At 53.1% G+C, this 23,675-nt stretch overlaps 1 protein-coding gene across 4 annotated transcripts; it reads right to left on the reverse strand.

The window, feature by feature from the left end:
- Positions 1-501: 501 nt before the first annotated feature.
- On the reverse strand, positions 502-22,214 carry LOC130683552 (septin-4). 4 transcript variants are annotated; one of them, XM_057501296.1, is made up of 14 exons: positions 20,621-22,214; positions 19,922-19,966; positions 18,710-18,717; positions 6,193-6,471; positions 5,737-5,830; positions 5,225-5,311; positions 4,585-4,708; positions 2,220-2,354; positions 1,990-2,107; positions 1,800-1,901; positions 1,507-1,603; positions 1,251-1,413; positions 985-1,084; positions 502-726 (listed from the first exon to the last, which is right to left on the reverse strand). In XM_057501296.1, the coding sequence occupies exons 1-14, from the start codon at positions 22,197-22,199 to the stop codon at positions 667-669; spliced, it is 2,991 nt and encodes a 996-aa protein (XP_057357279.1). In that variant the 5' UTR covers positions 22,200-22,214; the 3' UTR covers positions 502-666. The 4 variants fall into 4 exon arrangements, with proteins under 4 accessions (XP_057357279.1, XP_057357282.1, XP_057357280.1 ...); XM_057501299.1 differs by lacking the exons at positions 18,710-18,717; positions 19,922-19,966; positions 20,621-22,214 and adding an exon at positions 11,290-11,532; XM_057501297.1 differs by lacking the exons at positions 18,710-18,717; positions 19,922-19,966; positions 20,621-22,214 and adding an exon at positions 11,290-11,441 and having other exon boundaries at positions 985-1,034.
- Between the last annotated feature and the right edge of the window lie 1,461 nt (positions 22,215-23,675).

Genomic DNA, 23,675 nt, shown 5'->3' on the forward strand with positions numbered 1-23,675 from the left:
AATGAGTACTGAACTCCTCCAGGACAATGACCATATTTAATATTCATTCCCAGGGCTCCCTATAGGGTTTGCTGCTTACAGGAGTTTCAGCGTTTGCTGAGTGCTCTATCACAAGCTCCCTAGAGTGCAGAGCTTAATCCTGCGTGTCCGGTCCCTCAACTGAAATGGGAAGTCAGGGGGCTGCAGGCAGTTGAAGCCTTATTTTCCCAAGGTTACATATCAGATCCACAACTTTTGTAGATCTGAAAGTACTGTACGTGGGGAAGATGGAGAGAGCCTCAGGCCCCAGATAACATGGACAGGAGATACACGGTCAACAAGGTGGAGAGCCAGGCTGGATTCCAGGCAGGGACGGAACCCTGTCATGGGAGGGGAAATCACTCCCCACTCGCCCTTCCCTACTAAAAACACAGAAACCAGCAGCCCTTCAAAACTGGGTCCTAGGATCTCCTCGGTCTCCAGGAGGTAGTAAACATACAGACAGTGACACCAAAAACCACCTAGAGATTTGTTAAACTTTATTTCCTCCGAGTCTCTGGGGAGGCAGCAGGGAAATGCGACGAAGTGGCAAGTAGCGTGAGGGGCCTGAGCGTGGCAGGAGCTGGCAGGGGCTGGCTTAGGCAGGACGGAGAGAAGGACATGTAAGTACCCAGGGCTGAGAGCCAGCTAATGGGTCTTCTTCATCTGTCTTTGGATTTTGCGCAGCATCTCCTGCATCCGCCGCAGCTGGAACAGGCACATGCATCAAAATGGGGCCTTCAGAGTCCTGTAGTGTCAGGGAAGTGCCCCTACACTCGAATCCCTTGAGCCAGGGCCTTGGTAGCCCTGAGGTGGGTTGGAGACCCTGGGTAGAACCACTAACCCACCAATCCAAGACCTGCATATGCACCAAGGCCAGGGCCCAAACCAAGAGATACCGAGGTTTATGATCAAGCAGGGGATCTTCTAGGCTGCCAACCCCTACCATCCCCTCATTGCTCTCACCTCCTCATCTTTCTCTTGGATCAGCCTCTCTGTTTCTGGATCTGTCCCTGCTGGGACAGCAGGGATGGGGAAGTCAGTACCACTCTCTCGAGTCAGTTTGCTGAGGGGAAGGGGAAAGGGGGGTTGTTAAGGCTAGAGGGACCCCAGAACCTGTTTGGATTGAGCCCAGGGCCAGCAGAAGAACAAAGTAAGGGCTTGGTCTCACCACCCAGGGCTGTGCTTGGGATCCCCCCCACCCCCAGCTATATCTCAGCTTCTGGCCATACTTGCGATTCCGTTCTTTCGCCACAAGGCGGGTCATGCTCTGGATGCACTGTGCCCGGTAGTTCTCATAATGTGTCTCCCGCGTCACGTCCTTCAGGTCCTGCATGTGAGTGCGCACCAGCATTGTCCTCAGCTTCACAAAGTCGCAGTGCCCTGGGTTTTCAACTGTGTAGCAAGGCTACTAGTCAGACAAGGGCATGGGTAAGGGAGAGCCACTGAGGGCAAGGAGATACCTTGGTCACAAGCTGGGTGCTTTACCTTCCACGATGCCCCAGGGGTAGAGCCGGCCTCGAACCCGCCGCCCTCGGGCCTCCACTACAGTGTTGCTGCCAATTACAGCAAATGGGATGCTTTCCTGGAAGGAGGTAGGGGTGCCTGTCAACAGCCCCATTCTCACCTGTGCCTTTCTGCCGTATCTTCGTCTTCTTTGCTTCACTCTGGGGAACCGGGGTCCTGTCCCACCCCAATAACCTACCCTTCCATAGAATTCTGCTTCCCTCTTCTGCTCGAAGGAAACAAGTTGGGAAAGGGGTGCCCCAGGGTGGCCCCACCTTCAGGGCTTGGTCCTGTAATTTGAAGTCCTCATCCTCATCAGAGTCACAGTCTGGAAACTGGTAGACCTTGATTCCAAAGTGCTCAATCTCCTCTCGGATCTGGCAAACACAGGAGGGGCCCACAGCTCTGGGGACCCCATTTTTCCAGAAGCCCACCTGCTCCCCTCCCCCCACCAGCTTCCCTCACTTTGTGTTTCTTGTGCTCCACTTCTGGAGGTGTCAGTGTGTCCGCCTTTGCCAAGATAGGCACGATGTTGACCCGCTGATGCAGGGCCTTCATGAATTCAACATCCAACGGCCGGAGCCTGGGGAACAGGGATCTGTGACCGCCTGCTAGTGGCAGCCCTCCCCGGGTGTCTCAGCCTGTTCCCTTGGCGGCACACGGTGGTGTCAGGAGCCTCAGGCTCCGAGCTTTACCCGTGGCCGAAGGGCGAGATGAAGTACAGGCAGCAGTGCACCCTGTTGTCTTGGATGTTCTTGCGGTTCAGGCCACTCTCATCTCGGAAATACTGCTCAAACTGCTGGTCGATGTATTCTGCCACAGGCTTCCAGCTGCAGCAGGGACAGACAAGCACAGTAACTGTGGGAGTGGGGGCTGCCTAGCGAGCTCTGGGACTGCAGGGTAGCCCATGCCTGAGCAGCGTTTCCAAGACTTTGTTATTCCCCAGCTTACTTTACTACATCTTCAAGGAGGTGCCTGGGTGGGACAGGGGTGCATCTCACATGTCCCGATAGAAAATCAGACCAAGCACACAGGCAGAGTTCCATGTAAACTAGTTTGATGAGGGGGAAAGGGCCCAAGTGACCAAAAAAGCAATAATATCATGGTGCCTGCAGGCGAATACCAAATGGAAGCTGAGGCAGCCCGAAGCCAGGTTCACGGTACAGCCTCAGAACTTTCGTTCATGTGAGTCCACCCTCTCCAGCTGTCCAAACCCATTCCACCTCTCAAACCACATCCAAGAACCACCTCTTCCATGAAGGCCCCTTTCACCACACTAATGCACACTGCTCTCCCCTTCTCTTCGAGACACACACACACACACACACACACACACACAAAAGAACATCAAGTCTGAAGTCCTGTGCTCTTCTGGTTTCTAGTTTAATCTTCACTGACAGGTGCCAGAATAGGTGGACATTATGAGCATCATTAGTCTCATTTTAAACATGAAGAAACTAAACCCACAGGAGCTAAGAGACATAATCCAGATCATTTTGCCTAACCAATTCTCTACCCACCCAAGTCCCTGGACTTCTGACTCCCAGCAGAGTATGCTTGCTACTGCGCTGCCTGTCCTATTTGCTGACTTGTAACCTGATTGACACGTTAGAGAACTCCTGCCCCCCACTTCCTCACCCTTGTGCCACAGACTGTAAGCCTCTTGGAAACAAGGATCATTCATACTTGTTTTACATCCCTGAAAATGTCCAGCACAGGATGGACCCCCTAATATGTGCTCAATAAATTCCTGCTGGTCGACTGAATGAATATATGTGGAGGTGCACTATAAGCTATGAGGTGCCCAGCAAATGAAATTATTATTATTATTATTATTATTATGGCAGGTAAGAGGAAGGAAGAATGAAGAAGGGGGTGGTATTTGCTATGGTAGGAACCAGGTGCTTGGCTGGGGCTAGAGTTTCAAAGCAAGCCCAGTTCACTAGACATCTTTCTAGAGCAAGAAGGGTGATGATGACATGGAGGCCACCTCAACCCACCAGGAGGATTTATGGAGACCATGTACCATGTACTAGCACAGCGCTAGTACTGGCACAGCTACCCCTGCCAAGAATGTAAGAAATGGCCCTTCCCTTAAGGCTCAGATGACGAAGTTGAAGATGAACCGGTGTGCTGAGCTCAAAGGCTTGTGCTGTAATGATGAAGCATGTGATGGGGATTCAGAGCACAGAAAAGTGTGTAAGGGTCTGATTAGTCTGTGAGGGAATTACCCATGGTCAGCTTCATGGGCACATGACCTCTGTGGTCACCCAGGGCCCCATACTTAGAAGGGCCCACACTTGGTTTGATTCTCTACTGGGGCTATCTTGGAATTCTTAATGATTTTGAATAAGAGCCCTACATTTTTGTTTTGCACTGGCCTGCAACTGTCATCTTAAAATTCATGAGTGTAATGTCAAGAGCCCTTTACTCTTTGATTTCACACGCATCATTCTGGTGATTGTTCAGATCAACTAGGTGAGGTGGTAGGGGCCAGGATGCAGTCATTTGCGAGATCACACAGTTACTCATGCTGAATCAAGATCTGAACTCCTAAGGCTGAGGGTTTTAGCACCACCCTAATTTCGTCAAAGGTGGCATCTTGTCTCCTCATCTACTCACCCAGGTCTGGCCATTATCTAAGAACCCCCAAGATCTTGGGAAAGAAAAACAAGCCAGGGATGATGGGGGGTGGGGGTGGAGGGAGGTGTGTGGCACAGCCACCTTTTCTTTTGACAGGTAGCCTAGAGGGTGACCTTTATTGAGCACCTAGTAGATGTCAGGCCCTGTGCTATCAGTGTTCACATGTGTTTGCTTTTCTGAGGCTCTTCTTAGCTTGTGTCTTTACCCTTATTGTAGAATCATAAGGGACATTAGACATCATCTATTCCAATCCTTTCCCTCTAATTTTACAGAGGAGACAGCTTTCTCCTAGGGGGCAGTGGCATGCTCAAGGTCACAAGCCTCTACCTGCTAACAATTTTGGGCATGTCTGTGCACCTACGTGTGTGTATGAAATGGGGGGAGGGAGCAGCTAGGGTTGTGCTTGGTCAGACATACCACTCTGTGTTGTTGACTGCATCCCCAAAACCTGGTGTGTCCACAATGGTGAGCCGCAGCCTCACACCCTTCTCTTCTATGTCCACTGCATGTTTAGTGATCTCCGCAGTTTGCATGATCCGCTCTGGAGAAGGGGGAAACTGAGGCCAGGGCCAGGGCAAGGGCAAGGACCTGCCCAGTCAGGGCAAACCTCCCACCCCAACCAGCTTTCCTGCCCAGACTGCCTCTTCCACACTGCCCCTCTTCCCACCCTCAGGCTGCTGGGGGGCCTTTTCTCTGGGAACCAGCAAGGAGAACATTTCCCAACACAGGAAATGCCGGTGGCTGTTGGCTCTGGCCCCAGCCTCTTCTCTGCTCCCGGCTCTTTTCTTGGATTCCTGGAATCCTTTGGGGGTCGGAGACTCACTCAGAGGACAGAATTCTGGTCCCTTCCCCTGGCCTGCTTCAGCACCCAAATCTTTAGGGAGCTGGCTGGTGGGCTGCCAGGCTGGAAAGGCCTGCAGAGAGATGCTGTCCGTCTCTCTGGGAAGCCATGGTTTCCTGCATGCTGGGGAAGGCCCCATCCCCCGACTCTGGAGTGAGTTTGGTTTCCCAAGTCAGGTTGGCCAGCTGGCCCGTCTTCATGTTCCTCCTCCCTTACCTTCAGCATTGAGGAGTTTCCGGTCCTGGTACAGATCAGTGAGGAAGAGGCTATTGACCAGAGTAGATTTCCCTAGACCAGACTCTCCTGAAAGGGAAGAGAGGACAGAAGCACCATCAGAGGGTAATATCTGCAGACGAGAAGCAACCCCACTGGACTAAGGCGTGGTTGGGAGCTGCTTTCTTAGATCTAATTAGGAGGAGATTAACCAAACCCAGAAAGAGCTGGAAGTAAGCAGAGTTCATAACAGCTTGTCCAGTCTTCTCACTTGAATGAGGCCAGGAGAGGTAAGAGATTACCCAAGGTCACAAAGAAAACTGCAAATACTAGAAAACTGCTGGTCAAGTGCTCCTTGTACCACTTCACCTCCCTGTACCCCATGGCTCCTGGCTCTTTTGCAAAAAAGCACAGCTGCTTCCTACTTTCCCCTTCCCTATCCATAGCCCTCCCCACACACTAACCATCAGCCCCTGAAATAGCCCCTGCCCAGTCTGGCCCTGCCCGTGCTCTACCTGCCACCATGAGGGTGAAGTCAAAGCCCTTCTTCACGGACTTTCGGTGGACTTGATTGGGGAGCGTGGCAAAGCCCACATACTCCTTGTCATCCTAGTGGACGAAAAGCAAAGTATATGATGGCGAGAGGCAGGAAGAACCCCAGGACCCAAGGGCCTCCCTCCTGTATCTCTGCCCCAGCCTTAGAGAATAGTGCCAGACTCCTTTGAGGCCCTTTCTGGGGCCACCAGCTGCGCTTCAGTCCCTGATGATATGTCAGGTTTCCAGTGCACCTGGCATCACAGAGCTGGGGCCAACCCAGGACAGAAAGAGGCCCCCGCTCAACATCCACACATGTGCGCACGCGCACACACACACACACACACACACACACACACTCTCTCTCTCTCTCTCTCTCTCTCTCTCTCTCTCAGCTCCCTCCCACTGAGAGGCAAAGGCAGGGTTGGAGGCTCTACCTCAGAGGAGTCATAGGGATCAAGCTTGCCCCACGGGCTGCGGGGCCGGGCTGAGGGGCTGAGAGGGGCTGAGGCAGAGAAGTACTGCTGGCTGGCAGAGGTCTGGGGCCACGAGGGCGGTGTGAACTCCAGGTCATCCTGGCAGAGGTCCAGGGCCTGGGGCTTTGGCTCCAGGATTTGGGGCCTGGCCTCTGGTTGGTGGCAGGTCTTGCCTCCTGGGTAATCCTTCACAAACTTGTTCAGTTCTGTATCATCCGAGTCCTCTAGGAAGCGTTTGATCTGGGGGTTTGGAGGGTTGGGTGGGGTAGGTGGGCAGATGACAGGAATGAAGGAGGAAGACCAGAGAAGGCAAAAGGGAGAGAGAGGAGAGCACCTGTGGTTAGGAGGGAAGGAAAGGGCACTAGCCCCCAAGCCAGAGGAAGTGCTCATCACCCTCCCTCAGCTGTTCCCGCCTCCCCAGTCTGAGCTGCCAGGACAGGCCCAGCGTGCAGGAGCAGCCTGGGCAGTCCCCAGAGCCCTGGCACTTGCTTGTGGGAACTGAGCAGCTCCAGTCCTGGTGCTCCCTCTCAACAGGGTATTTGTTGAGGCAGCCCTTCCTGGGGGTCTGGCCAGCCCAGGGGCCAGGGACTGCCTCAAGGCCAGGAAGTCAGATTGAATAGGGGGAGCAGACAGAGGCACTAGAGCTGAGCAGAATGTGGCTCATGATTCAAGGAGAGTACAAAGTCAGAGTGGGGCAGGGGGCAGGGGGCAGGAGGGAACAGAGGGGGGAAAGGGGAGTTGCCAGTCCAGGTAAATCGAGAGCCAGCAGGGGGCTCTGCGGGCCCTGCAGGTTGGTAAGTTCTGGGACTGAGGTGCACACTGCACTCCCCGGGGCTCAGGGCTCGCTGCTCGGGCTCAGCATAGCTGACCCGACCGGCCTCATTCCAGACGCCCGGGCACACCGGAGCCTGAGTCTGGGCCCCAGAAGAGAAAGGGAAGCCTGCAGTGGGTTCTGAGTGTGCGGAAAGGGAGGCTGAGAGGGACCAGGTAAAGGACTATGGGAGGACACCGGGCCTCCAGAGCTGCAGACAGCCCCCAACTGTGAGGGACACATAGGGGGAAGCACCCCTCAGCTACTCCTTGCCACCTGTGCCTGGAGCTAGGCTTTACCCCACAGTATAGGGCCTGAACTGCAAACCACAGGGGTGTTAGGCAGAGAATGGCTGGCTCCAATAGAGACCAGTTCCACTCTATCTCCAGCTTGGAAGAGAGGCCATTTCCCCCAGTCTCACCGTCAGCTCTAGATCCTAAAGCTTCTCTCCTTTGGAGGCCAGACCCCTTTGTGGAGTGCCTGGCAGTGCTGGGCTCAGCTCTGCCTCACAATATCCACATGCCACCCCCAGACAATGAACAAGGACAGGCTTCAGAGGTTGACTCACCCTCTGGGGATTGGCCAAGCCATGGGGGGCTACTCCAGCTACTGTGGAGTTCTGGCCAAGGTCGGGGTGGGAGGAATATGACCACAGCCTTCCTGCAGGTCCCCATTTTACAAGGGAAGAACTGAGGGAGGCAGACATGCACGTTGCCAGGTTTATGCCACAGGGATGCAATTAAGATAGGGAGGCCAGAGGGAGAAGTCCCTTAAAAGTTACTTCTAGGCTGCCGCTTCTCAGTCCCCACTCTGCTTACAGCCATAGTTTCCAGGGCTCACCTGAACAGAGGGGAAGAACACAGGCCCTTTAGCCTGAAATCTGAACCAGCATGTGGGGGCTTAGTACCAGAAGAGGCCATCCTGAGGCAAGCCTGGCTGAACAGGATTTTCTCACCCATAATATTTATGGGGTACAATGGGGTGACCATATATCCCAGTTTCTTAGTGTAGCATAATGACTTATTGTGCCCTTCTCACTCTCAAAGGTGTCCCCGCTTGGATGACTGGTTATATGGCAACACGGAAGGGAAAACAGCAGGTCTTGTTTTCTGGCAGCTAAAAGTCTGGGGAATTCCAGGAAATCCTGCCCCTCTGCACAACCCCACAGTGACCCAGCAGTTGGTCTGGGGTCAGATGCAGGGTAGGGTGGGGAGAGGACTGTGCTCTGCTTGGTTTCCCCAGGGACTGAGCAGAGGTGCCGCAGGGAGGGGGAAAGGGAAGGCAGCGAGGGAGGCCCCTAGCTCCCACATTCTCCCAGCAGAGCAACCAAGGACCCAGCTCCTTTCTCCCCTCCAGCCCTGGCCGGTCATCAGCACAAAGCACGAATGGGCCCACAGGGGCTCTGGACAAGGAGTCAGGATACCGGGGTCCTCACCTCCTGTCTGCCCTTCCCCTCCCCCAGCTCTGCCGGTGACCAAATCATTTTCTGACTTTGAGTCCCAAGCGCAGCCAAGGCAGGGGGAAGACAGGTCAGGTCCGCCCATCTCCCAGAGCAGCCCCTCACCCAAGCTTCAGTCCTGTCCGCAGGGACAGAACTGCCTTGCCATCCCAGTGAACAGTCCACGTCCCATGCTCCAGACTCCCTGTCAGCAAGCTCGAGGTCTAATTTTATCTCCCAGGCAAAGTTCCTGACACACAGAAACAGCCTCATCTTGATGCTCTTGTAATCCCGCTTCCTGGCTTGCTCCTTTCCCTTCTATTTGACACCCTGCCCTCCACCCCAGTGTCTGCCAGGAGCCAAAAGCCCTGTGGAATGTCCTTCCTCAGCTCCTCCGCCTCCCCTTCCTGGGCTCCCACCCTCTAAGGACAGCTCAGCAGCAGCAGGATCACCTGGTTTCTCTGCAGTCCCCCGTTCCTCGGAACGGCTGCTCCATGATGCCAGCTGCTGCCTACCTGGGTGGGCACAGCACCAGCGCCCCTGATCCGTCTGCAGTACAGGATGTTGATCCACTTGGCCTCTCCTCTTAATCCTCAAGGACACCAAGGCCTGTCAGAGGGTCATGAGCTATCCCCAAGGTGACCTGGCCCATCAGTACACGGGGACAGCCACCTAGGAGACTCCACTCCCGAAGATTCCAATCTTTTGCACCTTAACTTTAAGCAGTTCTGAAGAAGGGTGGGACGTTCTAAAAACCCCTGGATATACATTCCCCTGAAATGCCCCACTCTTCTTTCCAAATGCCCTTGCATTCTCCCAGAAGAGAACCCCGCTATCTTCAGAAATCTGCCCCTAGACTTCCCTGCAGACAACCCAAGCCACAGAGAGACTCTACCCAACCTAGGACACCTGACCTCTGACTCATGGGGACCTGTATGACTTAAATCACCCCATCACTCCCAGAAACTTCATGAAGGAACTGGTCTCTGAAGGGCATGAGTTCAGGCTGACAGGAGGCTGGCATCCTGGGGGCTCCAGAGTTGCTGGTTAGATGACAAATCAAGAAGCCTGGCTGGGAGTGTGCAGATGGAGCACTTGACTAGGAGTCAGGAGGCCAGTGCTTCTGGTTTGGCCAGGAACACCCCTTGTGACTTTGAATAGGGTCTTAATTTTAGGGTCTAATGTCCAATTGGGAATGGCCCTTCCTTGCCTTCCAGGAAGGCTGGGCAGAGAAAGTACTCCAAGATGACAAATACTTCAAGCAACTTTGAACTTGAGAAGGTGCGTCTTAAGTCACAGGATGGTTATTAATGTTGGCCCATCATTCTTTTTGCATGGAACTGAGCATCACTGGGGCTTTTGGGCTGGAGAGCTCTGCCCACTGATCTACAAACAATGTGGGACACTGATCTCCTTTCACAAGGAGACCACCCTCATAGAGGAGTCTGGCTTGACATGAACCAGTCAGCCGAAGGGACAGGCTGGCTTGAGGGCAGGGGCCTGAGGCTGAGGACTCTGGTGGTGGTGGAGCGTCTTTAGTTACAGAGGAACAGGGTGGCCTCAGCCAAGCTGAAAGCACCAAGACCTCGGCTGAACTGAACTTAGTGTGTGGCAGAAAAAGCCCCTCTTGGCCCTTGCCGGGCTTGGCACTGGAGAAATCGGTGCTCTCCAGGCTTCCATCCCTGAAACAATCAGTCTGTCCATTCCCATGTGGGGAGAAGGAGGGGGACATGGATAAAGACAAGCACCACTTGGCCTCTCCCAGGAACCCCCCTTTGGGGAAGGTCCCAGGGTCACCAAGACTTGGGCCTCAGCCTGGAAATAGCTTAAGAGACAACAGCCCAAAAGGTTGGCCTTTCCAGACCTGGAGGCTGCCCACAGCCAACATCCTGCCCCAGAGGCTGGTCACTGTTCTCCTCCTACTATAAACTGCCTGTGCTTCCCAATGCAGAGGGCAAAATCTTTTGGGCTTCCGGATGGGGAGGAGCGGCTGGCATGGGGCCTGGAGACCCTGATACGTGGCATAATGTGTTGCGGAAGCTCTGGCAAGGATGGCAGGAGAGCTGGCACTCTCACAGCCAAACATCAAAACCTACCCAGGGACCTGCAGGGAGGCTGGCTGGGGCTGTTCCTTCTCCCACTACAGGCAGGTGGCAGGAATGAGCTCCTACCACTGCAGAGGAACCTGGGTTGGGAGGGGTGATGTAGGGTGCAGCAGAAGGAAGCTTCCACATGGTTCGTAACTCAGAGGCAGAGGGATACGGCTGATCCCAGCGGCTAGGATGGTGGAGTGGGCTTCCTGGGCTGTGGGAAGGGCCTAGGAGCTGCCCTCTGCCAGGCTGTGGGAGGGAAGGCCCAAGCGTCTCACCATCCCTCTTGGGTAGGCAAGTGTGGTGGGCCCGCTCTGTGTGTTTTCCAAAGGAAGTTGGTTCTGGTCCCTGAGCCCACGGTGGCCCGGTGAGGAGGGGTCACCAAGGTACTGCTGGGCCAAGCAAGGGCGGGGACCCTCCGCTAGGTTCACCGCTGACGAGCATTCCCGGGACCAACGTGCATGTCTCGACCGGCGCCCCCGGCCCCCCAGCATGGTCCCGCTCCTTCGCCCCCAAGAACGCCGGCAGCACCCCGGGGGTCGGGAGCGGCTCCGCCGCCGCTCGGATCAGAGGGAGAAACTTGGGAGCGGCGACGCGGCACCGTCCGCCAGCTGCGCCTGCCTGTGCCCGCGGCCAGCGACAGCGCCTCCCGCCCCGCACCGCTGGGACTACGCCGCCACCGGCCCTGCCGGCCCAGCCCTGCCGCGCGCCCGCCTTACCATGGCTGCAGCCCTGGCCGGACTGGCTCCGCCTGGACAGCGCCCGAGCGGTCGCAACAGCAGCTGCGCGCCGACCTCGCGCGACCGCCGGCCCCGCCGCCTGAGGGAGGACAGGCCGGGGGCGGGGCCTACACCTAGGCCGGGCGGGGCGCGGGTGCGGGCCTCGTAGGGGTGGGCCTGGCAGCCCGAGACCCCACGCGCAGAGGGTGGAGAGGCGCTCAGTACAGGGCTGCACGGGTCACTCTTCAGGCAGCGCCATCACCGTGGGGGCTTCAGGCAGTCCCCCCCAGAAAGGAAGGGCCCACCTGGCATCCCCAGGAGCAGAAGCCTTTGGGAGGAGCCAGGGTTTGCCCCAAGAGAAGAAGACAAAGCATTAGTTACCCCCCGAGATACCGCAAGGTTTACGTGAAGCGGACTGACGCCCAAGTTCCTCACTGTCCGTACGCTCCACACCCCCTAAGCTGGAATGTGCGACATTCTCCACTTCTACCCAGGCTGCTGTGAACACTTTGGGCAGCACCCCAGGTTAAAGATTAAAAAGGATTTGCTGCATAAATTATCCAGGGATCATCTGTTGGGAGAGGCTGGGTGGGCTTTACTGGGCAGTGCTGCCTTGCCTGGAGCTGAGGAAAGTGGGGAGGGCTTCGGGAGAGGCCAACCCAAGCATGACAATGGGCTATGCTGGGCAAGCAGATGAGGTGCTGTGGTGACTGATGCCCCAGCAGCTTCAGAGGATTGGAGGCTCAGGAGGGTCAGCAGCCGCCAGAGGGAAGTAGATGCTTAGGGGGTGGGGTGTTGGTGGGGATTTCCTGAGCTGTATTACAGGTCTCAGCTGGTCAGGCTTCTGTGGAAGGTTCCAAAAGCAAGCCCCTCCCTGACTCCCAAGAGCCTTCTCCCAGGGCAGGCTGATGCTTGGGACAAAACTAAGGCCCCTATAGGCATGGCCCTATTGGTGGAAGTGCCAGAGGTTTGCCTACCCTTAGTTGGATCTGTGACTCGGTGGTCATGGTTGGGATCAAGTTAGAACTCAGTGGCGGGAGGGAGCGGGGCCCGGGTAGGGCAGATGAGAAAGGCTCAGAAAACCCAGGGCCGCTACTGGAGATGTTATTGGGCATTTGGCACAGTCGGACTGGAGGACAAAAGGGGGGTCACTGCCTAAAGAACTCACAGGCATTCACGAGCTAGAAAACTGAGGAGATGCCTTTCTAGCTGGGTGACCTTGAACTCACGTCACCTCTCTGGGCCTCAGCTTCCAGACCCAAAAATGAGGGAATTAAACTTGAATACCAGCCAGCAGCTTGGCTCCAACAAGAGGGAACCTCTGAACGTACACAGAGACTCCCGGGAAAGGACTGAGGTACATGAGCAGATCTGAAGCTCTACTCAGGGGAGCAAAGACATAAAGGACACCAATTGCCCAGGCCCCAGAGAGTCCCAGTGTCCTGAAGCATACTGGTGCCAGCTTGCTTTGATGAAAGTGAGGCCCCAACAGAGTCCTGGAACCATGGAACTTATTTCAAAGTCAAGAATCTTGGGGTCTTGATGGTCACAATGTCTTTGCAATCACTTCATCACAGGCCCAGCATGAGGCATGATGGGCAAACCGAAAGCCTCAGACAGACTTTGAGCCATTCTGCCTGCACAAGTCCTGTACAGTGACTCGGCAGCGTTCAGCAGGGATCTTGGCCTGGGCGTGGGTTCCCATGACAGCTTGGTGATTATCTCACTGCCCCCAAAGTCCCTTCCCTCCCTGGGCCTTTGTTTCCCCCACTGCAAGAGAAGACTAGACTGCCCCCAGCTCTAGCTCTCCTGTTCTGTTTTGGTGCAGGTACTCTACGCCTGATCAGAAGCGGGGCCAAGTCACAGCAGCCCTTGTGTGACCACTGACCACTGAGTGCTCTTCCCCACCTCTAGCCAGCTGGTGGCCTGGCAAGCCTGGCCTCAGTGCCCCTCAGCTCTGAGAGCTCTGGCTCTCCTTTAAAATTCAACATCCTACCAGGCATTGATGTCCTTGACCACACTAGTTTCCCAGGCCTGCTGCAGTGGGCTATTCAAGCCAACTGTCTGAGCAGTGGTGCTTACTTTGGCATGAAGGGTGACTCTAATGGGTAACTCAGGTCCGCGACGACAGCTCCAGCCTGCCATCCTTTGCTTAGGCCAGGCCAACGTGATCTGTATGGTAAAACTCCTGGCCCCTGCCACTGATCTTTACTACCTACCCATGGGTGAAAGTTGTGTGACAAGGATGCTGGACTTGAGCCAAGCTGGGCCCAGATACAAGGCCAAGAATAAAGAGTGATTACCACAGGAAATCAGGAGCTCAGATCTCCATGACTAGCAAAAGCCGCTTTTGCCTCCTGGTAGCAGAGTTTCCCTTAAGTGGTATGAGAACTAATTGTATGTCCCCTCCCCAGAGGTGATGAGACACTCGTGATACATTCAGAGAGCCCTGGTTGGGCCAAAGGGCTATCAGTGGATTGTGTCCTTCAAGGAAACCTCAGCCAGTCTGTCCCGCAAGGTCTGCAGAGGGAAGAAACCAAAATACCCTAAGCCTCATCCCTCTCCCTGCTGTTCCTCAGAGTCCCATGATCCTGAGGCAGGCTGAGATATGGGTGGTAAGGCTAGAGCACTGCGTTTCCTGGCATCTGCACAACAGCTGCAGTGAGGTGCAGTTCTAGAGCTGGCAGGGTGCTAGAAGCCAGCCAGAGGGCCCTTGCAGCACCATCTCCACAGCAGGGCAGGGCACAGGAGCTCAGGGACGGAAGGGACTTATATTCGTCCTAATGCCACTACCCACTGGGGAATGCCTGCCTTTAAGTGCACCCCTACCCACCCCACCTCTTCAGCCTCTGCTTGAACACCTCCTGTAGCCAAAATCTCACTGACTCTAACAACTGCCCTTCAGTCTTTGGGCAGTGAGTTACCAAGGTCTTCATTATACCAGGCCAAAATTTATGTCCCCGGGGACTTTATCTTCCATGTGCTTCCATGCTAGAAGCTTTGCTGACTCATTTCACTGGACTTTGTCCTTTGATGGCCACACTCCTACAAGTGGCCCATCTGTATACTTTTCTCCTCCAAATTTACCACAAGCCCCTCAAGGACAGGGAGTGTGTCTTCTATTTTAACCTCTACTCACTTCCAGTTCAACAAACATGTAAATATGATGTGTGCCTGGGTGACCAGGCTTCTGCCCCCAGGAGATGTCTGATCAATACGGACCGACTGAAAGGATTCACTGATTCGTTTCCCACTGATTCTGGAGCACAGCAGGCCTCAAGGTTCTGGGCTTGGTTCACCCATAACGTGCCCTTCATTCTCGCTGTTTACAAGCACATACCCACCTCCCAGCCTCAGAGTTTACATGCAAAGGTACAAACTTTACCCACACTAAATCCTTTACCTGCATAATTTTTGATATCTAAAGGTGCTGCTGAGATATCGAGAACTTATGTTCCAGGAATATGTGGCTATAGGCAGAAGGGTTTCTTCACTGCATATCAACCCCTACAGAAGGCTGGCCCCTAAAGTGCTCCCAGTTTTGAGGAGCCAGCTCTGGAGCTTCAGTTTCTTCATCTGTGAAATAGGGAGAAAAATGTCTACCTCATAGGGTTGTGATGAAGATTCACTAAAGTCTGAATGGGTGGTAATCTGAGTGGTAACTATTATCTCAGCTAAACAAGAAAATTATCAACACGAAATCACAGCTGTCAGCTGTGACTATTTCAAATGCCTCCCCTCCAAAGGACTAGGCATGTTATGTGTAATGGGTGTAGAGGGATGGGCAAAGAGCCTTAAAGTAGTAAGTGACACTCGAGTGCCCGTGCTGTGACCATGTTTCTCCAGCTGGAAGCCATTTCATCTCTAGAAAACAGGTCTTGGCTTAATTCCCAAGAACAGCCACCGTGGAGACTCCTGGAGCTAAATGACTTGGCCTGTGGTGGGCACACCAAGGAAGGGACTGTGGCTGGCCCAGGCCCCCACCTGCAGTTCAGAGCCTGAGCTTCTCTCAGGAATGCCTCACATTCTGTCCCCCTCCTCCAGGGCCTCGTTCAGCCCCCAAGGCACAGCTGTGTCTTAACTCTCCCCTTGTGACAGCTGGGCCAAAGGCAGCTGAGAAGAGGGTGAAGGGACGTGGTCATTTCTGTCACTTGGGACAGCCTACCACTGGCTGCGTAGTCAGGGTGGCCTCTGTGTCACACACTTTTCTTTCTCATCCAAGTGTGCCCCTGCCCCCTGAAGCCAAGCTTCCTAGTCGACCCAAGCTCACTGTTCCTCCTCCCCACTGAAAAACCCATTTCAAACACTGCCGAGTCACTCAGACAGTCAGATGTAACATTGGAGGTGGGTTCCTGGTAGGGAACCAAGTAGTTTCTGGAAAAACATCCGATAGTTCAAAATGGATGTGGTAGATTCTTCCCATGTGGGATCACTGTGGGCAGAACAAAAAGCTAAGGGATTCTGGCCTCATTTGTGCCGTCATGCCTTAGAGGGAGGCACAGCGTTGCCTGCTGTAGGCAAAGAGAGAGAGAGAAACCCCCCAGGCCTCAACGTGAAGGTGGGACATCATCCCTGCCCTGTGCTTCCAGTGGCTCTTGCTGAGCAGTAGCTCCACAGCCTGTCCTGCGGTGCCCAATTGTCCTAGTTTGCCCACGACTGGGGGGGTTCCCAGGACGCAGGACTTCCAATACTAAAACTGAGAACATTCAGGATAAACCCCACTGAGTTAGTCAACCGAGCTGGTCCCCAAAATAGCAAGTCTGGGCCAGAGGCCATCAGCCTCCCATCCTGATCTGGAAATGCACAAGGCACCATCTGACAGGAAAAGACCCTGGGTGGCGAGGGTCAGGCTGCTGTGAGAAGCCTCCTGAGGTGCCCTGCCCCACTTTCAGCAGCTCTGCTCCACACCTGCAGCAATTCCCTTCCTCTCAAGAAGCCTCCACACCAAGTAGAAGAAAATGAGGGAGTGGAAAGATGGTTCTAGGGTTCCTTTCCGACAGCCCATACCCCGGGATTCTCTTCACATCCCCGTGAACGCAGAGCCTCCCTGTGTTTCTTCTAGGCTCTGGGTTTCTGCCAAACAAGTCTACCTGAGGAAAACTTCCCAGTGGCTCAGGAGCCAACAGAAGGCTAGGCATACCAGCCCCCAGGGGCCAATGACACATCACACTAAGGATGCTCAAGTCTCCCAAGGCATGACTGAGATGGCATCTCTGCTTCCTGGCCTGTTTTCCAGAGTTGGCTTCTTGAATAATTGATAGAGATGCCAGGGAGTAAACCACCTTGTCTGCTGATAGCCTGAGAAGTCACGACCAAGGGTGGGTAGGTTAGGGGTCTTAAGGACATAGGATCTTAGGGCCAGGACAGCCCCATCCATCAGGAGCATGGCAGCCCCTCCCATCAAGAGCTGCTTTATTCCAGGGAATTCCCCAGGATGTGTGAGAAGGCAGGCCCTGCTGACCCCACAGGGAAACCTCAGGACCTGCCTGTTGACCTGCTAGCTTTGATACAAAAAAAAAAATAAGCCTATCAAGAATGCTTCTGTCAGTCCAGCATAATCCACTCTGAGGAGGATCCAGCCCCTAATGTCCCAATCCAGGGATGAGACGCATCTGTCCACCCCGCTCCTTAGACAAAGAAGCCTTAAGGAGCTCTTGGCAGGACCCTGACACTCGTGAAGCTCAACAACAAACATAAGCCAGGCACTGCGCGGCTGGAACACCAGAGAATTCCTGCCAGGGATGGACTCTGGACCGACTCTACACTCATCCATTCCCAGAGCAGAGGAACCAAAGGCCTTGGGCACCAGCACCATGGTCTCCATTCTGCAACCACCTGTGGGCCATGCAGCCTGGGGGACAGGCTGAGGAGGGCCTAGTGCTCTCGTGCTTGGCCAGGACTACCCGGCCCACCTCCATGCCATCCCATTTCCCCAGCAGGCCCAGCTGCCTGTCTTCTCTTCCGGGCTTCTGTGGAGCAGCTCTGCTGCTGAACAGGGCTGGAGAGCTGCAATTACAGAGACAGCATAAGAGCTCCTTTGGGAAGGAGCCACCCTGCTGCCAAGGCTTTTGACGTCCTAAACTCAAACAAGAAGCACAAAGAAAGGGGGTGAGGGTGGGAGAGAACAGGGAGGAACTTGCTCAATCAAAAATATCACATCCTGAAGGAGGGGAAATACTAACCCCTTCTCAAAGGTATAGATTTGCATCAAGGGGGGAGCAAGAGGCTAGCTGTTAAGATGCTCCCCTGGCTTTGGGAGGGAGGGTGTAACTGACCACCCCTCTCCAACCCTCCGCTGACTCCCTCTCTCCTAAGACCTCCAAGAGCACTCACTCAACGTGTCCCAATCATTTGGACATTTGAGGGGAGACTATTTCATATTGTTTAGTATTTCCTGTCCATGTGTTATCTTCCCTTCCACATGGTAAATTTCTCAAGGCCAAAGAATTTGCGTGCTGTGAGGCTTCAATGCTTTCCCCAACAGGGCCTAGCAGAGTGCTAATGAAAATTGCTTATGGGAGGAAGGGAGAGAGGGAGGAAGGAAGGAGAGAAGGACTTACTGTTTTGCATGGAGATAATCCCTAGCAGCAGCTGCTCCCACCCAAGCTGAGCTCAGAGCACAAGGCTGGATAAGAAGCCATGACAGAGCAGGTGGCAGGTGCTCTGGCCTCTCCCCTTCAGCTGTTTTGGTATCTGAACTCAGGCTGTCCTGCCATCCACCCCTCTTGTTTTCCATCTGTACTCAACTGTCCATGCTGGACTAGCCCATGAAGGAGACCCATTGGAGGATATACTAGGCTTTGGGGAAGAAAAGAGACATGGCAAGAAAAAAATGAAGGCAGGAAGAACGCAGACTATCTTATCAAACGTGAGCCAAGAAGAACTCAAGTACTTATGGGAACAATGCACTGTGAAACCAGGACACTCTTTGCCAAATTGAGGACATAGGGCTGCCAAGTTCACAATGTACCTTTCCAAGTTGAGGACTCAAATAATGTGTAACCCAGAAAAGTATACCCTTTCTGGAGTCCCCTAGGCTGGAGACACGGGAGCCAAATAGGGACTAGTCAATCCTGTGGCTTCCCAGACAACCTTCCCACAGAGCACTTGGCAAGATTCATCATCTGCCAAAAGTTCTCTACACTTTCTCTCTAGGGCTGCAGCTGGCTTATATAGCACCTTGGTGCAGATCCCCTGTGGGCAGACACAGCCCTACAGATGTATAGCTTGGCAAGTGGAACACAGGCTAGCTTTGAGCCCCTGCTTGCCCTCTGCCAGGTGCTCTTGTGCAGGGAACAACCTGCCCAACCATAGGGAGTAGTTGTGTCTCTCTCCACACCTGCTTCCAACAGAGTAAGAGAGGGACTGGGGTAAGGGGAGCACAGGAACACGGGCAGTACCTTCCCAGGGGCGTTCTTACCTCCTCATCTGTCATAATGGAGAAGTAGAAGCCAGGCATTCCCAGGGGGCAGCAAAAGGAATTCACAGGGTGCCAATAGGAGGGGAAAAAGAGAATTTTACTAAAGATGTCCAGTGGACCTGGCCCAAATTCCTTCCTAGGGCAAGTGGCCCAAGTAACAACAGCCAGCATTTGCTGAGTGCTCGCTGTCACTAGGCACTGGGATAAGTGATCTACATCCAGCAGCTTGGTTAGTCCTCACAAGAACCATAAGAGGAAGCCATTGTGGCCTTAACAGATGAGAAAACTAATGACTGGAGAGGTAAACTCATTTACCCAAGGTCACAGTCAGAAAATAGTGGGCACAGAGCCCAAACCCAACAGTATAACCCCAGAGTCTGTATCTACTGAACCTCCACTTCTTGGAGCTTTGCTCCTTCTGAGGGGCAGCGCTGCCCTTCTCTGCCTTTGCTGCCCATCACTCAGAGGGCTTACACTGGCTGAGACTGGATTGCGTTCCCAGGGCTCTGCCCTCCAGGAACTTCCTCACCGCAGTATATGTGGGGCCATGGTGCTTAAGGCAGGAACTCCTTGCCAGTAAGATTCACTACATGAGGGATGGTCCCTACCTCCCCTGCCACCAGAAGGGTCAGGAGCACAATGGGTCAGGGAGGGCGTCACCAGGCCCTGGGGACACTTCTCTTAAGCACTCTAGCGTTGGCAGCCTGACCCACTGACGGCTTCAGGGCAGAGACCCAGACATCCCTGGATCCTGCCTGGGCAGCAGGTCCTGGGATAGGGCTTGAGGGGGGCTCTGAGGAACCAGGGAGACACATGAAGAGATGCCTCAACCTGCATTAGTGTGGGGTTAGCCCTGAGGAAGACTGTGAAGCAGGTAGTTTGTTTTGGTGGCTTTTCTTTGTTTTTTAAATCACATGATAGGTAAAGACCAGCTAAGCTGGAAGGCCACGGGCTTAAATTGTTCTCCATTCTAGCAGTGACTACTTCCCACTGAAAAGAGGCTCTTGAAAATGAAACCGATTCCAAGTCCTAAACAAACGACTCTAATGGTGAAATTATAGGCAAGATGAGGAGTTCCTCTGCTTCAAGTCAAAACCTAGCAAGTACTGTCATAAAAGACCCAGGTCTGCACATACACAGAATCCACCCGCCCAATTGTCCTCCTGCCTCCCAAACCTCCCAGGTGGACCCCCAGGAGGGAAAAGCACAGACCTTTTAGCCACCAGATGACATGATTGTGCATTTCCTCAGAGACATCTGAAAGTAAGAGAGTTGCTTTTGACTCTTCTGTGGGATGCACATCCCCTCTCCCCAGTACTCAACATGTCCCTTTCTAGCTCTACATTTCTCCACCCAAAGGTGCCCTCCGCCCTGAATCCTCTCCAAGAAGCTCCTCCAGCGTAAGACTAAATGTCATATTCCCACTCCTCCCTCCCTTTTTCCCACCCCTCTTTGTGCCACTGTCAATGCCTTTCCCCTCTTGGAAGTCTAAGTCCCAGTGTATCTATGTTCATCTTCCACTCTGTGGCCAGAATATTTCCTGAGGACCTTATTCCCTTTACTAGCCCTTCGCAGCCCCGCCCCAGCTCAGATCTTCATCTCCACTCTCAGGAAGCAGTTTCCCATCCTGCACACCACTCTCTACTACCTTCCATTGAAAGGCTAAGCAGCATTGCCTGAAGAGTCTAATGCCTGATGCTGGCCCGAGCATCATCAGCAGTGTCATTAGCGTGGAGCTCAGGGAAGCTGGCAAAGAAGAATGGAGCAATGAGCTCAAGGATGGGACTACCTTTGGCACTGGCAGGAGGGCAGCTCTAAGGCCCAAAACAGAAAGGAGGCCTTTCCTGCCCACCCCAGTGTCCCATCTCACTAAATCGGGGCTGCACCTGGGCAGTCCGCTTCTTCACATACCCAAGATGAAAGCACTAAACCTTTGAATGGGTTTTTCGGAGGCGTGCTTGGGGGCCTGTGGCACTTCCCTCAGTGGTGCCCGGTTTGGAGACTCCTTTGGTGCTGGTGCTGGTGGCAGTGATGGACTTGCCTTCTCTCTCTGGAACATCTGATCTTTACAGAAAAGGCCTGAGTCCATTTCAAAAGAGGGCGATAAAAGGTCTAAGGCAGGAGGACACTTAGGCTTGAAATCAGGTGCTGTTGGCCGGCTGTGGCACGTTTCAGCATCAAGACTGAGTAAGGCCCACCACGAGGAGTCGGGCCCATACTTCGGTAAGGACCGAGGGGGTAAGGGCCGAGGGGTCAGTTCCAGTTCTGCACGGAGAGAGGGCTTTTGGGAGGGTTCTGGATACCTAAGTGTAGGTCCTGGGGACACGTAGGCACCTTCTGAGGGTCTTTGGGCGGGCTGTTTATAGATGGGCTCTGGCATGACAAACGCAGATCTGTGGGGCCTCTCAGGCACTGCTCGAAATGTCACACGGTGAACTGACTGTACTGACTGTCCCCTTGGGGAGATGGTGACCCTGCGGCCCACCTCGCTGTCTCCTCGGATTGAGGACTTCATGCTGGACTCCACTTCTGATGACACTAAGATCTCTGAGGAGGGCTTGGTTTCCGTGTAGGCAGACGGCTTGCAGATACACTCTGGCCCTGGACGAACACAAACTTGGTGTTCACCATCCAAATCTTTAAGGACAGAGAGTCTGAGGGATTCCAAGTTCATTTTCCTATGCAGTGCCTTGGGTTCGGTATTCCCTGAGCTGTGATGACCCATTTCAGACTCTTGACCGGGGATCCTTCTCCGGGCTCTCTGACAGTTGGCAGAGATGTGGCTGCTGGCATGTTTTGGGCTAGAGGGTCTCGTTGGAGATCTCATCTCAGCAGCAGATGTCATCTCAACACCCGGACTTGCTCTTGAACTCTTTCGGATGGGCTCAGTTTGAACTGCTTTATCCTTTGGGCAAACCAAAGGCCTGTATGGAACTCTGACCCCTTGTGGATACTGGACTTTGGAGGGTGGATCTTCTTCTAAGATCTGTAAATTATCCTTCTGGTCTATAAAACTCAACCGGCGAGATTTCCTATCTGTGGTTAATGAGTAGCGATTACTGCTATCACACCCTGACTTGCTCTCAACCCCCCTTTGTGTTGATTCGTGTCTGGATGGACTGACATTCCCTGGCATCTGGGTGGCGTGAGAAGCTGATGTCTGAGTTTGCTGGACCTTCCTTGCAAGAGAAGGATGGCGGTATACTTTTGATTTTGATCGGGCTTCAGTTCCCTTAGGGATGGATGGTGCAGAGAAGCTGGGCCCTGACTCGGGGGAGACAGGTTGAGAATATTCTGACACCAAATTGGGAGTGATAGGATGCCCAGGGTCGGCTCTTCGATGGGACGATGGGCTCAGGGAGACTGTAGCGCTTGGCTGGCTTGAGGCAAGAATGTACCAATGTCCCCGCTGAGGGGTTGTGTTAGTAATCTGAGACCCTTTCTGTGCTGAAAGCACTACCTTGGACCCAGTCTTGTTCATCTTGACCATCTGATAGGCTCTGCTACTCTGTGTAGATCCCATATTTTCACGGCTGGCTTGTATTGAGGATCCTAATGAAACCTATTTACCCTCCACTTTAAAAGCTGCTGTCTTTGCACTCCCACATAAGTGGATGTTGTTCTAAGAGTATCTCAAGTAGCCCCCTTAGCTACCTGCCTGGTGATGTCACAAAGGAAGGAGCTTCCTATTAAACATCCTGGCATACAGCCAGAATCCTTCAGAGACTCTCAAGCAGTAACTAAAAGGAAACCCAATTTGTCTTTGTGGAGTTGATGCCACCCAAGCTTTGGCCACATTTTTAGCAAAAAATGAGGATTTCCTCATGTTTAAGGAAGGCTCCAGACCCTTCCTCACTCTCCCCAGATCCTAAGAATTTTCAGAAACTCATCCAAAGAAGGAAATATCCCCAAATATCCTACTAAGCAAAGCTACTCAAATTAATCACGCTGTGTTAGTCCCAGTTTTAATAAGTTACAAGGTACAAAGTTGTCCCAATTTGGTTGGAACCACACTGTACACAGGTAAAAAAAATAGAGCTCCAGCCTTTTCCAGGTTTCGTCGGTGGTTTGGTTGACCCTTGGGTAAAAATCAGCTTTCTCAAACCAGAAATTCTCACATTCATGGCCCAGGAGTGAGTGTAGAATTGTAGAAGGAATGTAGAGTTAGTCATTGGTTTTAACCACAAATGACTGGCTGAGCATCTTGGACAAGTTACATGACTTGCCTGAGCCTTGGTTTCTTCATTTGGATACCACTGCCCAGTAGGTGGGTGTTACACAATGTATGTTTTTCTCACGATCCTCTCCTCTCAGCTATCCTAATCATCTGGACTCCAGTTCTTTCTTGATTTGACGAGTGACTTTCCAATTTGGATGAGCATTTTGGACAAGAAAGACACGGTCATCTTACTTTCCCTTTCACATACTGCCAGGCACAGACCCTTACTCTATCCAACATTCTACTACTGACTCTGAGCGGGTCATTGTGGTTGAAGCACGGTCAGATTGTTTCGGGATCTTTAAATTCAGCCTTGATTAGAGACAAGGTTGAAATGAAAATCCACATTTTTGAGTAACAGGAATCGCTAAAGACTGAGGAACTTTGTGCCACAGGCCTAAGTCATTAAAATATAAAACACTCAGCTTACCATTTTATCTGGTTTTATAGAAAAAGATAAAAGTGGGAGAATATTTATAAGTCATGCATCTTGAAGATGCTGGGGGTAAGCCAGGCTGAAGTGAAGATTGTTCTTATTGGTTTATACTTTGACATCTTATCATCATAAAATTGACACAAGCTGACTTCAACAAAGCTTCCCTATGAGATTCTACTGTAAATATGATGGTTTATTGATATATAACCTATAACCATGAGACTATAATGCTTATTTGGCTTCTAAGTTGGTTAACAGAAAATGTGAATTTCCCCATCAAGGTTGTCTGCTTTCATTTTTCTGATCTTATT

Source organism: Manis pentadactyla, chromosome 4 (assembly GCF_030020395.1).
Source record: "Manis pentadactyla isolate mManPen7 chromosome 4, mManPen7.hap1, whole genome shotgun sequence".
Classification (NCBI taxonomy): Eukaryota; Metazoa; Chordata; class Mammalia; order Pholidota; family Manidae; genus Manis; species Manis pentadactyla.

What these genes read in the sequence shown, in the direction of transcription:
- LOC130683552 (XM_057501296.1), bottom strand. Translation starts at nt 22,199, where the DNA reads ATGGTCAAGATGAACAAGACTGGGTCCAAGGTAGTGCTTTCAGCACAG. An exon ending in ATCCCTATGACTCCTCTGAG is followed by an intron (nt 5,831 to 6,192) that starts GTAGAGCCTCCA and finishes TTCGTCCACTAG; the next exon opens with GATGACAAGGAGTATGTGGG. An exon ending in TGGAGCACAAGAAACACAAA is followed by an intron (nt 1,902 to 1,989) that starts GTGAGGGAAGCT and finishes TGTGTTTGCCAG; the next exon opens with ATCCGAGAGGAGATTGAGCA.